Source organism: Prionailurus viverrinus, chromosome C2 (genome assembly GCF_022837055.1).
Source record: "Prionailurus viverrinus isolate Anna chromosome C2, UM_Priviv_1.0, whole genome shotgun sequence".
In the NCBI taxonomy this organism is placed as follows: domain Eukaryota; kingdom Metazoa; phylum Chordata; class Mammalia; order Carnivora; family Felidae; genus Prionailurus; species Prionailurus viverrinus.
Window position 1 is genome coordinate 87,971,213 of NC_062569.1, and position 14,629 is coordinate 87,985,841.

Consider the following 14,629-nt stretch of genomic DNA (forward strand, 5'->3'; position numbering starts at 1 on the left):
GTATTATGTTAGGTTGTAATCAACGTTACGAAGAAAATCAAAGCGGAGGGGGTGGTCAGGCAGACCCACTGCGAGGGTGGAAGGGGTGGAAGTGTTAGCCAAGTGGATATCTGCAGGAGAAGCATACTAAGCAGACTGAGCAATGCATGCAAATGTCCCCAGGCAGGAGCGTGCATTCAAGGCCTGATGCATTCATAGAACAGCAAGGTCAGTGTTGCTAGAGCGCAGTTAGCAAGTTCAAGAGGCTGGTGGAGTGGCACAGATTGCATACAGCTTTGCAGGCCATTATAGGACCTTTGCTTTCTGTCTGAATGAAATGGGAGGGTTTGGAGCCAAGGAGTGGCCTCGTCTGCCTTACATTATAGAGCGACAGCTCTGGCTGGTGTGCTGGGACTACACTGGAGGTGGGGGGCAAAGGTAGAAAGAGGGAGACCTGTTAGGAAGATGTTAGTAATCCAGGTGAGAGACCACGGCAGCTCGGACCAGGTGAGAGCAGTGGAGGTGGTGAAGAAGGGTCAGGCTGTGGGCGTATTTTTGACAGCAGCAACGCCAACAGACTTCTCTGATGAGATGGATGTAAAGTATGAAAGAAATAGAGTAATAAAGACTGGCTTTGAGAATTTTGGCTTGGGGAACTGAAGGATGTAATTGACATAATGCAGAAGACACAGGCAGAGTAGGTTTGGGGGAAAGACTAAGACTCTGATTTGGGTGGTTCAGTCGGTTGAGCATATGACTATTGATTTTGGCTCAGGTCATGATCCCAGGGTCATGGGTGGGATCAAACCCTGTATCAAGCTCCATGTTCAGCATGGAAACTGCTTGGGATTCTCTCTCTCTTTCCCTCTGCCCCTCTATCCCACTCACACACATTGTCTCTAAAATAAAATAAAATTTAGAATAGAATAGAATAGCATAGAATAATAAAATAAAATATGTATGTGTGTGTGTGTGTGTGTGTATATATATATATATATGAAATATTGAATGTGAGATATCTCAGACCAAGCAGAGAGGTTGAATATATACATTAACGATAGTTGTATTTAAGAGGTGGGATTTTAGAAATTTTTTTCTTTCTCTTCTACTCCTCTTTCCATTTCTGTCTTTTTTTCTTAGCCCTTTTTAATTTTTTTTTCAACGTTTATTTATTTTTGAGACAGAGAGAGACAGAGCATGAACAGGGGAGGGGCAGAGAGAGAGGGAGACACAGAATCTGAAACAGGCTGCAGGCTCTGAGCGGTCAGCACAGAGCCCGACGCAGGGCTCGAACTCACAGGCCATGAGATCACGACCTGAGCCGAAGATCACGACCTGGGTCGGACGCTCAACCGACCAAGCCACCCAGGCACCCCGCCCTTTTGAAATTTTCAAAATTTGAAAATCATAAGCAAGTTTTTTTACAATAGAATAAAGATTAGCCACATTTATTTTTTTTAATAATAATAACTTGACTTATGAGCTAGAGGAAGGAATACTTGAGTATTACAGACTTTCTTGTGATCTGTTTGTGTCCAGAATTTGAAATTCAGGTCAATTCAACAAACATTCTCTGTCATCCTACTACAGGCCAGGCACTCTGCTAGGTTCAGGGGATACTAAGATAAATATGGTCCCTGCTCCAAAGGAGCTCAAAGTTCAAAAGGCTCCAGGGCCAACCTCAGCAAGTGTTATAATCAAGGTCCAAACCAAGAACCAGGGGAGAATGAAGGAGGGAGGTAAAGGGAAGATGCCCTAAATCCCTGTATCATATAAATATCAAAACAAACAAACAAACCCACACATACCCCATACTGATAAAATAGATAATCTCTGGACCACACTGAATATAATATTAATGTCCAATGGAAGCACAAAGCAGGTGACAGATGGGTGATCAAGTCACTCTTTACTGAAACACAACACATGTGCCAAAGGAAGTCCAAGAACATCTTTGGAACACCCCCCACCCAGACCCCCACACACTCAGGCATATGTGAGTCAGGGTCCTGCTGCCAGGTCTGGGAAAAGGGCTTAGGCCAGCTGACCTCCTGGGAAGCTCCCAGGTATATCTCAGCACAGTAACTTGGCTCTAGTCTATGGGGGGCCCAGACCACCAGCAGCACTTCCCCCTTTGGCACACAACCATGCCTGGCCACAGCTGATGTTCCTTAATCCTTCTTGACACGCAGCAGAGACACTTGGATGGGAGGCATGTGGGTATGCAGTTCATGGAGGAGCTGTAGGGCAAAAGGAGAAGGTGGTACTTCCAGCCCACCTGGCCTATGAGTTCACCACAGGCCAAGGACAGGAAGGGACAGTGAGAGAGAACGTAGGAGGAGGCCAGCAACACTCCCTGGGCCCCCCACCGGCTAGGCATGAACTAGGTGCTTCATGCACACAATGCTATTTAACCTCACAATAACCTTACAAAGCAGGTAGTATTCACTTCATTTTATAAGGGAGGAAAGTAATACGGAGTAACTTACCCAAGGTCACACAGTTAGGAACTGGAATTCACCCTCAGATCTATATGGCTCCAAACTTGTTGTTTGTCTGAGTCCTGAACCCTGAGCCCTACATCAGTGTCCCGCTCCTGACAAGAGCTCGTGCCCAACACCTACATGGCCTGATTCCTATGCCTCAGCTCCTGACCTGTTCTCTCTCCCTGGCCTCTTTCTGAACCCTGAAATAGTTTCCAGTCTGGGGGACTCAGATCTGGCACCATTCTGGCTTCCCTCTTTGACTAGGATTCACACTTGCTACTTTGATTATCAAGTGCAGTAGGCATTTGTCATTTCTTTGGCTGTCCCAATTCAAAACCCCCATGCTGTGATCAGAGATCTCATTATGGGAGTCCTGATGGGCCCCTTTCCACTAAGAGAACTTTAAGAGCCCAGATACTTCCTCTTCTCATCCCCTAGCAGCAAGATGTGGGCACAAGAGCTAGACTGAGCTGACCTAGTTTAACCTTCCAGTGATTCATATTATCCCCATAATCTCTGACCCCAGAATTCCACCATTGGAAGCTTTGTCCAGTGATCTGGGTCTTAGGAGAATTTTCCCAACTTATACAAATATACCCCAATCTTGGTCCCCATCTGGAGCATACATCTATGGGGTGTTTTCCTGCCTAGAATTCCTATTTCCTTTGGGGCCTGTCCTTCTCATTCCATGTGGTTGAGCTGTCACTCATAGTGGCCCTTGCAGGCCAATGAGATCAGTGTTTCCCTAGTATAATAAGCAGACCTTGGGAGAGGGAAGTGTCTGTGACTTTAGGGCTGTCACAGCCACCTTTCTGTACATATGGAGAGAGATTCTGAACAATGAAGAGCTAAGAGAGGTAGAGAAAGAGAAAATCTTGATGATCATGTCTAAGCTGCTGGATACAGCCATAACTGAAGCTGGAACAGTCATTTCTAGTTTTCTCAGCCAATAATGCCTTGCCTTTTCTGTGTAAGCTACAATGAGTTGATTTCTGCTACTTGTAACCCGAAGTCCTGCCTATCTGCCCATTAATGTCATTGATCTTCTCCCAAGGGCCAGAAGGCCTGACCTTCCTAGGGCCTGAGGAAATTGGGGGTGAAGGAAAGAATTTCTTTACATAGCACAGAAGGGGAATTCCCAACTCAGGAAAAACAGACAGAAGCCAAGCCAAGCAGGGATCCTTAAATTTAGTTCCTAATTCTCTCCTCTACTTTCTTGGCCCAGAAAGTGCCCACTCACCTGCTGCATCAGCCTCTCTGCCACTCTAGGGTCAGTGAGGTCTTCTGGAGAGGCCACACTCAGCCGCAGAAGAAAAAAGCCTCCATCCCCACCTACAAGTTTAAAAAAAGCAGCAGATGAAAATATGGGTAAGTCAGTTCAGGAATCATGACATGACCCATGCTACCCAGCCTCTGTCCACACCTCTGCACATATGTGTTCACTCTCATGTGTAAATGTGTCGGTGTTCACATGCGAGCTTACATTTACTCACTGCAAAGAGAAAGAGGACTCCTTCTCTCCAATAACTGGGCTCCTTGTAGTGTCTTCCCAACAAGAGTGAAAAAGGCCCCAACCACATTCAGAGAAGTCAAAAGAGTAGCGTGAGGAAGGAGAAATCAAAGTGAATCTAGAATGTTCTCGAGGACTAGCGGTCACAGATGGGCTGTTGGGAAAGGGTCCAGACAGGGAGAATGCCTGAGAGAGGCCGGCTCTTGGAGGTGATGCCCTCAGCCAATGCTTTCCAGTTCCAAGTTGGTGGAGGTTTCGATCCAGCCTTCCCAATTTAGCAGCGCTGTAGGCAAGTTCTGCCTTTTGTTGAGCCCTAACCTGCTTGCCTTAACTGCCCTCTTGTAGTCATTTCCCCATCTCAGAATACTGTTAGAACTGATCCAGTCACTGCACTTCTATATTTATATAGACCGATAGAGATATCAATATTGATATCTCATCCTTCTTGTTTTTGCTGCCACCTGCATATTTCATGGCCAGAAGATTCACAAGAAAATAATTCTGCCAGTTATGTGTATGATGGAAGCTGTGTAGTTGGGGAACAGCAGTGGGAGAAAGACATTTTATGCTGACCCCTTATGAACCTATTGATTTTTAAATCATGTCAATGCAGTATCTAATCAACAAATAATAAAGAAAAGCATTTTTAAATAAAGATATATTAATAAATTGAGCTTTAAAAAATAAAAGCACAATAGGAGGTTATGAGTTGGAATCAAACAGACTTCCATTTGGAGTCCCACTGCTATCTTTCTAGCATCTTTAAAACTGTTTCCTCACCTGTCAGGTGGGGCAATAACACCCACCTCATAAGGTAGTTTTGAAGGTTTAATTAGAAGAGATAACACATGCAAAGCTCGTAGTTCACTGCCTGACATCAGTGAGAACATTCAGCCAGTGCCAATGCTTCACTGGTTGTGAAATATTTTTATATGATCTCTCCCTGGAATACAAAAGATGTTCAGTAAGGTGATCGTGATTAATATTTTTATTTCACCTCCCCACAGAGGCAGGGCCAGCTGAGGACACCACAGGGATGAGGCATGAGGACAGTGACAGGAAGTAGAGGTGGAGGCTCCAGGCTGACCAGAAGCTGGATTGACCCAGCAGCCTCTGATGAGGGGGCCTCATCCCTGAGAAGTATCTGTTGTCTCAGACATGTAGCTTTAAATGCCCAAACGTTTGCCCAATTTATTCATTTATTTAAAGTCACTGTCTATGGCTCCAAGCCCAGCAAGCCCCACTCTTATGGGGTCCCAGATGCTCAGGGGGCAGCAACTTGGGCCAGACATTCACACAGTGCCCCTCTGTGTGGCTCTAGCTGAACCAGAGGTTTCCAGAGCATGAGGACTGTGGCTTTTGAATACAATTTGGGGCCTCACCCGGCACACAGTAGTTACTCAACCGTTAATATCACAGAGGGGCAGAGTTGGAAAGGACGTCATTGTTCATGCAACACAGCCCCTTGCAGTTACTGGTGGAGAAACTGAGGCCCAGAAGGGAAAAGGACCTGTTCTAGGCCACTAGATTGTTAAGGGCAAAACCAGGGTCTCAAACTATTTCTGCAGACTTCCAACCCCACAGTTTTTCCATATGCCTTCCTAACTCTTCCTGTTTCTGATTTTGGCAAGAATCACTAGAAGATCATGAAGACGTGACCTCAGAGACTGGGCTCAGAATAAGCCTCCAGATCCTTCCTTCCTCCCTATCCCTTAAGCATGTAGACATTCTGGAAATTCCCAACTCCAAATCCCCAAGATCACACCTCCAAGAGCCACTTACCTGCAGTAACTTCTGTGGTCCACCTTGTCTGAGCAGTGGTGGGCATGGCTGTTGGGGGCTTCCATTCAGTCATGCTGGCTGTCTTCAAGGTCTTTGCTAAGGCTGTGGTCTTGACTAAGGTGATATTTGCCTCTGGGCTGCTGTTGGCCACAGTCAGATGCACAGAAGGAAAGGTGTTCCTGCTGATGGGGATGGACCCATTGGTTGTGCTGTCTGTGGTTGAAGTCTCTGAGGGGATGGAGTTCTTGCTAGTGGTTGCTTGGGTGTGGCTGTAGGCCCTATCTGAGAGTCCAGCAGGGGGAGCCACTTTGCTCACAGTTGACCCAGTCCCTGTGGAGATTGTAACTGAGACCTCGGTGTGACTTGTCTCAATAGAGAAGGCTGAAGTTTCTTCCAAGGGGTTCGTGCTGACTGTCACCAAAGTTGTGCTGGGGGTAGTGGTCTTGGCTGCTGCTGTTTCTCCTTCTATGGTGCTATTAACAGGTAGCGGGGTCTCAACTGTGGTATCAGGCATGACTGGTTCTGTGCCTCTGGCTCCTGACACGGTCTCAGCAGATGTCATGGTCTTGGTGAAGTCTGATTCTGATTCAGTGGAATCAAGCAAAGCTGACACCTCAGAGGCTGACAGGGCCTTTCCTCCTGTGGGATCATGATCTGTGTCCAAGGTCCCGGGAGTGGTGGCAGTTGTTTCTATTTCTACAATGCTGCAATTGGTAACCTCAGTGTCGGTGATGGTGTAGGCAAGCAAGGCTTTAGCCGGAACAGTGGTGTCAGATGCCAGGGCCTGTGAGGTGGCAATGGCCATAACCGAGCTGTCAGAGAAGGCGCTGCTCTCCGAGGTCAGGGCCTCGGCTTCTGCAGAGGTGTGAGCCAATGTCAAGATGTCAATTACGATCTTCTTTGCCTCTTCTGAGCTGTCATCGGTACAAAGGGTGTCAAAGACAGATTCCACGAGATCGGTGCCTATAACCGTCTCAACTGTAGTCATTCCAGTTCCTGTGGGGCTGCCACTTGCGGCTGATGCCTCCATAGGAGTGGTGATCACAACCATGAATTTGGAAGGTATCATTTTTGTGAAGGCCCTGGTCTCTGTTGCAGGAAAAATGGTCTTGGTTTCCCTGATCTCTGCATCTGAAATGGTGCTGGCCAGGATTAAGGTCCTATCAAAGGTCTGGGTGCTCAGGGTTTGAGTTTCCAAAGGGATGTGGCTTTGCACGGAGGTCTCAACAAGGTCAGTCATCTGGAAGTCTCCCTGTGAACTTGTCTTGATCCCCGGAGTCATGGTAGTCACTTCTATGTGGTTTGTTGTCACCAAAGGGCCTGGTCTGCTGGTGCTAGGGCCTGTGTTGGGTAAGACCACCTTTGTAAGCCATGAGTCCCCGTGGACTGACTTCACACAAGCCCTTGTGTTTATGGCCTGGGCACTACTGGGAGGAAGGTGGGGAGGGGAAGTTGTTTTTACTCCATTTTTCATCTATACATACAAGAAAGAAGGAGGTGGTATTGGGGAGACCAGTCCCATGTGTCAGCCATGGAACTGGGATCACCTGACTGATGTCCTCTGATGACCCACTTGAGGCAAGCAAGCCTCAGAATCTAGTTGATTATTGGTCTGAAGCCATCAGGGGGAATGCGTGGGGCCAGGATCCAGCTTCAAGGGGGAGAAAAGGAGGCATAAGTCTGAATCAACAACTACAGAGCAAAAATCATGACTCTCAGAACCTTCTCAAAGAATCCTTGTTACTTTCCATTGATACTTTACTCATCCAGCAAATGTTTCCCCATGGAAGTGAAAACTCTTCAAATACAGGAAACATCTGTGGTTTTGTATTTAGAGGTATCTGGGAGGACTGGGAGAGAGGAGCCTCCAGAAACAGAGTGGGTGGTGGCTACTGCAAAAGGGAAGAGAGCAGGCAGAGTCCTTGGGGCTCCAGCAAGGAACCCTGGGGTCCCATCATCTGATGTGGCAGGGATAAGATCCCAGAACTACAGAAATGATGCACCAGGCATGTTCCACTGGAAACAGGGAGCCAAGTGAGGCAAACTTCACTCCTTAGAGATGCCACTAGCATTTCTCTACAGGGCAGAGCATCCCTGTTCATTTGATGGACCCTGTGAGATTGTATGCACAGTGGGCCGAATGGCACCAATGGCCTTGGGGAGGCTACAGCAGGATCTTTTTATGGGCTGATAAGCATGCCTCTCCCATCTACTAAGGAGGAAGAGTTCCCTCTGTAAGTGGGCCAAGGACCCTTTCAGGGAGGGTTACCAGATTTAGCAATTAAAAATACAGGGTGCCCAGTTAAACTCAAATTTGAATTTCAGATAAACAAGCAATAATTTCAGTGACAAATAATGTTTTCAGTATGTGTATTTCTTACATAATATTTGAGACATACTGCTAGAAAAAGCTTTCTTACCTGACATTCGAATTTAAGCTGATTCCCTGTGTTTTATCCAGTAACCTTACTCTTGGAAGGAAAAGAATCAAAATATAAGCCCTCCTTTTCAGGGTTCTGATGGTTTGAGATGGTCTTTACTGAGATCTACTGGCCCAAAAGTATCCAAGGACCCAATGGAAGTACAGGACTAGTTGGTCACCTTGTCCCTGGCTGACTGTCAGGACAGGGCCCCAGGTCCTCAGTTTGTCCATTATGTCTCTCTCTGAACAATAAAAGAGCACTGGGCCAGGAAGCAAGAGATTGGGTTCCAGCCCCAGGCCTATTGCCTACTAGCTCTGGAGTCCAATGACTAACTGGTTCAAATCCTGACTCTGCCTCCTACTAGCCAAGTTAGTCCACCAGGCCTCTCCAGGCCTCCATTTCCTCCCTTGTGAAAGAGAGTGATCATATCTGCCTTGCCATAATGGTGAGGACCAGAGGAGAAGGAGGATGGGAAAGTCTTATTTTCCAAAGACTGTAAGGGATTACTAAGCATCCCTCCCAAGCCTTGTCTTCTCAAAGAGTCACTTGAGAGGACACAACCAACTTTAATGCAGTGAGAATGTCAGGCTGTCCCCACATGCATATCAGGTCAGTCATGGCATTCACTCTCATTAGTTGTTCTGCAATCATGCTTTTACAGGAATATACTTTCTCCTCCCCACTTCAAAGCCCAAGATATTTCTCTGAGCTTCCTCAGTCCCCACACAGTGAAAGCAAAGCTGTGTCAACCCACCCAGCCTAGAGCCCAACCAGTGGTGCTCTTGGGGTCTGACCATCCACCTCCCCTGAAGTATTTTCTTCCTTTTCCTGGAACCCTGTGATACCATCCTGCTGTGAAACCTCCTGATGCTTCCAACCCCGTAGCTTTGTCACACCCCTCGGGGCTCTCACAACCCCACCCAAGTTTCTTACCCGCCAGAGGTCTTCTCAAACACAGCAAAGCCTACCCAATCCTCTACAGCTCTAGAATGCTGCAGCTCTCTTGGTCCATTCCTCAGATCAAAAAAGCAGAGAGGAAGGCATGTGTACTATAGATCCTGAGTTTGAGTCCCTTCTCTGCTGTTTACTCCGCTGCTTACCAATCACGTGACCCCGGCCAAGTCTCCTGGCTCAAGCGTGCATTTTTCTCATCTATAAAATGGAGCTACAGGTACCTATTTCATAGGGTTGTGAAGACTAAGTTCAATTAAATGTAAAATGTGCAGCACAAGCCTGGCAGGTCATGAGTGCGTGCAAGAGACAACATGGTCCTAGTGGTAGGCACATGCGGAATAACATTCTGGCTTTGCAGATGAGTTGCAAGATGGTAAGCCTCAGTCCCATCTTGTGGAGAGAGACGGGTAATAACAAGACCCGTGTCTCTCTCATGAGGTTACTGAGAGGATTAAAAAGGTGGTGCATGGGAGCATATAGGAAGTCTCGGTCCCTTCCTCTCAATTTGGCTGCGAAACTAAAACTGCTCTAAAAAATAGTCATTAGGGGCGCCTGGGTGGCTTGCTCAGTTAAGTGTCCGACTTCGGCTCAGGTCATGATCTCACGGTCCGTGAGTTCGAGCCCCGCGTTGGGCTCTGTGCTGACAGCTCAGAGCCTGGAGCCTGTTTCAAATTCTGTGTCTCCCTCTCTCTCTGCCCCTCCCCCGTTCATGCTCTGTCTCTCTCTGTCCCAAAAATAAATAAACGTTTAAAAAAAAATTAAAAAAAAAAAAAAGAAAAAGATAATGCAGGATGTTGATAATGAGGGGAGATTAGGTATGGGGGGGGGGGGGTGCAGAGGTTATATGTGAACCGAATCTCTGTATTTTCTGCTCAATTTTGCTGTGAACCCAAAACCGCTCTACAATAAAAAGTCTATTAAAAAAATAATAAAGACAATGCATGTGACAAGCATGGCACAGTTCCTATGACACATCCATGTTAGTCTCTTTCATAAAAGCCCTGCCCTTCTCAGAATCCGCCCTCCCCAGGCAGTCTGTAACAGTTGGACTTTTCACACAAAAACTGTTTTTTAAAGGAAATCTGGGCTAAGCAATAAACTTGGAGGAGTTGGAATCTTGTCAAGCTGCTTTCTTTGGCTTTAGTCAGATTTATCCCCTGCCGGCACCTCCCTCGCCCCTCCCACCCCTCCACCTCACACACTCCCCGCAGAGATAACCGGCAGCCAGGGCACAAGGACATCATTCATCCTACGGGCTGCAGTGTCATACATGCGTAAGCTGACACACTGCCATTTGCACACTCTTTATCAACAATAGTAATACTTCAGATGTAGCTTTATGGTTAATTCTAATTAATCAACCACAAAGGGCTGCCGGTACAGAAACTCACACCCAGAGCCCTGTGAGGAGAGCAGCCCACACCTCCTTACCTGCAGAGCTCCTGGGGGCCCCAGCCTCGCAGAAGAAAAGGGGCAGAGCCAGGGCCCAGAGAAAGCCCATCCTAACAGGAGCTCCGGCCACCATTGCCCAGCACGTCTGCCCAAAGCCTCTCACTGCCACCTTTTCCTGCTTCCTCAACCCAGAGAAGAGGGGCGGGCCACCTGCCTTGGTGTGGCTGGGTAGTTTCCAGAAGCAGCCAGGTGATCATAAATGCACAGGCTGAGAGGTAGCAGGGCTGTCAGCAAAATACCCCTGCTGCCTCCTTGGCCCAGTGGCCTCTCCTCTCAGAAGTTTGATTGGAAGATATAAAATCATTCCCACAGTGATATTCACCCCTCAGTCCTGCAGCCAGGGAGGCCATGGAAGATAGTGTTTCACATTTCCCCCCTTTCTACAACCCTTCCCTCTTCTCCCACCCCTTGTGCATGGGATTTAGGCTTTTAGTTCAGCACATCTGGGTTTCATTTCTAATCCTACCCTTTATTAGCTCTATGACTAGGGCAAATTAAAGAATCTTTCTGAAGCTCAACCTCCTGATCTATAAAATGGGAGTAATCTTTAACTTGCTGGGCCATTCTGTGAGGACGACATGAGAGAGTAAGTCTCTTACACAGTGCCTGCTACATACTGGTTGCTCGTGGAATACATGTACATCTTAGGTGCTCAATGAATGAGAGCCCTGACATCTATCCTGATCCTCAAGCAGTAGAGAGAAGGGACAGCCCCCCAAAGTCTGCAGGAGACAGTGTGGAGCAGGACTCTGATCTCTAACATCTTTCCAATGATTCCTGTGATTCTGCATCCCTGCCAGAGTCAAGACCGTGTCCAGACTGGAGGTGTGGAACGGGAAAGGCACTAGCCAGGAGAAGGGAAAGGGAAAGTGTGCAGATCGGAGTCACAGAGCCTGGGAGGAGGGAAGTGGGAAGGTGCCAACTTACAGAAGCTTAGGGGATTTGGCTATAAGAAGGGGAATGAGGCTGAAGAATATATTTCCAAATACCCTAGAAAAGAATGTTACCCCTTCCAGGGGCCAAGGAATGGGCTGCTGTGGCCACAGCCAGTGGCAGCAGACAAGATACCTGGGGGATTTCAGGGCCAGAGTTTTGTGATGAAAGCCACTCTATAGTAGAGTGGATCAGCATCAAGAAATCACAAAATCTTACTGCTGGAAGGAACTTCAAAGTGCAGTCAGAAAACCTAAGTTCTCTTTCCAGCTCCTTCCTTAAGAGTGGCCCAGGAACTGTGTGATCTTGGACAAGTTATTTTCCCTCTCTGGGCTTCCATCAACAAGGTCCTCTTGGCCATGCAGTCTGAGGTTCTGCATTGGGTGTACAACACTGTCTTCTGGAACTTCACCCTGCATTGAGATGAAAAAAAAACAAAAACAAAAACAAAAAACAACTCTGCTGCCTGGAAGAAGGAGAGAGTCATTCCAGAACGTGGGGGGAGACTCCATGAGAAGAGCGTGAGCAGGTCCACCTGGGACACAGTCCAGGACGTGGAGTCAGAGATCTTGGACCCCAGTTCCAAAAACATGGTTGATCTGCAAGAGTATTCCCGACAGGCTGAACCTTTCTACCCTCCCATTCAACCTAAATCCTTCACTTTATCAAAAGGAAGGATGGATATCCCCCTAGGGGATTTCAGGAGAGGAGAGGAGGCCCCAGGCCACAGCAATGACCTGAACTCTGTTTGGCCCTGTCTTGTAGCATGAGATCTAGTGTGGGGCTTCCCCCTAGAGAAGACGGAAGAAACTCCAGCAAAACCAAACAGAACTCTTAAATACAGAGAACAAACTGGTGGTTGCCAGAGGAGAGGTGGATGCGGGCATGGGTAAAGTGAAGGGAGTAAGAGGTACAAACTTCCAGGTATAAAATAAATACATCACTGAAATGAAAAAAGAAAGAAAGAATGCAGCTCCTTTCTGCCACTTCCCTCCCCTTGTGAGCTACCTCTCTGCCCTGCCAGGGCTGGGAGAGGGACTTCCTCATTCCAGCAGCCAGTGGCTTAATCTACAGACTGATGCATTTCAGGTGCCTTTCTCATGCCCACCGCGGACTTCCCCTCACCATTTCCTTTTTTCTGTCAGCATTTAAGTGAACAACATCTCAGCTCCAGCCCAGTTGCCTGTGATGGGATCTAACCAGGAACCCACTGGGAGGGAAGTCTGGCTAAATATCTCCCTGGGTTTGCTGAATTTTGCTGGGTCCATTTTCCTCTACATCTGGGGGAATTTCCAAGCCTGGGCACATGACTATTTTTTCCTTTTAATGTTTTATTTGTTTTTGAGAGAGAGAGAGAGAGAGAGAGGCAGAGTATAAGCAGGGGAGGGGCAGAGGGAGAGAGGGAGACACAGAATCCAAAGAAGGCTCCAGGCTCTGAGCTGCCAGCACAGAGCCCGACATGGGGCTCAAACTCATGAACCGTGAGATCGTGACCTGAGCTGAAGTTGGACGTTTAACTGACTGAGCCACACAGGTGCCCCGGCACATGACTATTGACCCTTGGGTCATAATAAACTTATCCAGAAAGTTTCTGGACTTTTTTTTTTTTTTTCAGCCCAACTCAGCTCTCACCTTGAGCGAGCATTGGAGGCTGGTTTCGTTAACTTAAACATATATGGAATACTTACTATATGCCAGCATTTGCAATACGTCACTAAGTAAAACAGATCCCTAACCTCATGGAACTAACTTCCTGGGGAAGAAAGATGGCAAACAATAAACACAACAAATAAGTGAATTATGTAGGGATGAACACTATGGGGAAAAGAAGGAAAAAAGACAACAGGAACCTGGTATTGGGGGGAGGCAGGGGGGAGGTGCAGCTTGCTGTGTGAAATAGCACAGTGAGAGCTGAGCACTGACCTGAAATTGGTGAGAAAGTTATACCTGGAGAAGAGCATTCCAGGCAGTGGGAACTTCTAGAGAAAGGTCCAGAGGCCTAAGGCAGGAGCAAGTTCAAGGAGCATCAAAAGGCCCATGTGATTAGAGCACACTAGGGGCAGATTTGAGGGATAGGAGGACAGAGTGAGGGGGTAGATGATACAGGGCTTTGCCAGTCTTGGGACTGGTACTCCAAGTGAGGTGGCAACAGATGGGGCCTGGGAAGTTATGAACAGATGGAGCCATGGGATCTAACTTTAGAAGGATTGGTCTGGCAGCTGCACTAAGAATGGGAGCTTTTTCCCTAGTCCAGGCAAGACAGGAGGGTGGCTCTGACAGGGGAGGTAGCAGAGGAAGTAGTAGGAGTCGATCAGATTCTGGATGTATTTTGAAAATAGAGTCCACATGATTTCCTGACACATTGATGTGGGATGTCAAACAAACAGAAATCAAGAATAAGTACAGACTTCTCAGCTTGAACAACTGGAAGGATGGAGTTGTCATCAGTGCCTTTTGGGTCTGGCTCTTTCATCAGAGTTTTAAGAACCCCTCTGCCCACAATGAAACCAGTGCATATTATAGGGATGAACCTGCCTCAGGACAAGGGTTATCAAGTAAAGCCCAAAGCACTGGCCTGCCAAGAGTCTGATAAAAGAGTCAACTTGGTCAAATGTCCTCAAAATACAAGGTTATAAATCTGCTAGACCACTGAGATATAGCCCAGCTCCAGGCCACAGTTAAGTTGTTCTGGGTTTGTTGGGAGGAAAAACTTTTTTCTCCTTCAACATGGGTCTGGTGATTGAGGGTCTGCAAATTAATTAAGAACAGACAGATGAACAGGTGAAAAGACCAAGTTTATTGACAAGGGCACCAGGAAGTTGCTCAGTATTGAATAACTCACTGAATAGCCATAGATCAGGGTTTATATACCAAACATAATGAAGGAGTGGGAGTGGAAGGGTGGGGGGTTTAGGGCTTCCATGGGTACAGAAGGTTCTATTAGGCAGTCTGTCTCCATGGCAGACTGAATTGGCTAGAAAATCACTCAGAAGGATACTTATGGCAGGTGTATTTTTGGAAGGCTCTGCTTTAGTTAAGGGAAGTTCAGATTAGATTTCTTTCTACATCTTCTATTGCTTTAATGTTTCTCCTTTAAAATATTTCTATAG

The 14,629-nt window shown here is 47.1% G+C and overlaps 1 protein-coding gene across 1 annotated transcript; it reads right to left on the minus strand.

Moving 5' to 3' along the window:
• Positions 1-1,806: 1,806 nt before the first annotated feature.
• On the minus strand, positions 1,807-10,696 carry MUC20 (mucin 20, cell surface associated). The gene is made up of 4 exons (XM_047875575.1): positions 10,566-10,696; positions 5,758-7,098; positions 3,706-3,797; positions 1,807-2,219 (listed from the first exon to the last, which is right to left on the minus strand). Exons 1-4 carry the CDS (start codon positions 10,657-10,659, stop codon positions 2,151-2,153), a joined length of 1,596 nt encoding a protein of 531 aa, XP_047731531.1. The 5' UTR covers positions 10,660-10,696; the 3' UTR covers positions 1,807-2,150.
• Positions 10,697-14,629: the final 3,933 nt, after the last annotated feature.

What these genes read in the sequence shown, in the direction of transcription:
- MUC20 (XM_047875575.1), bottom strand. Translation starts at nt 10,659, where the DNA reads ATGGTGGCCGGAGCTCCTGTTAGGATGGGCTTTCTCTGGGCCCTGGCT. An exon ending in GACCACAGAAGTTACTGCAG is followed by an intron (nt 3,798 to 5,757) that starts GTAAGTGGCTCT and finishes TTAAACTTGTAG; the next exon opens with GTGGGGATGGAGGCTTTTTT. An exon ending in CAGAGAGGCTGATGCAGCAG is followed by an intron (nt 2,220 to 3,705) that starts GTGAGTGGGCAC and finishes TTTGCCCTACAG; the next exon opens with CTCCTCCATGAACTGCATAC.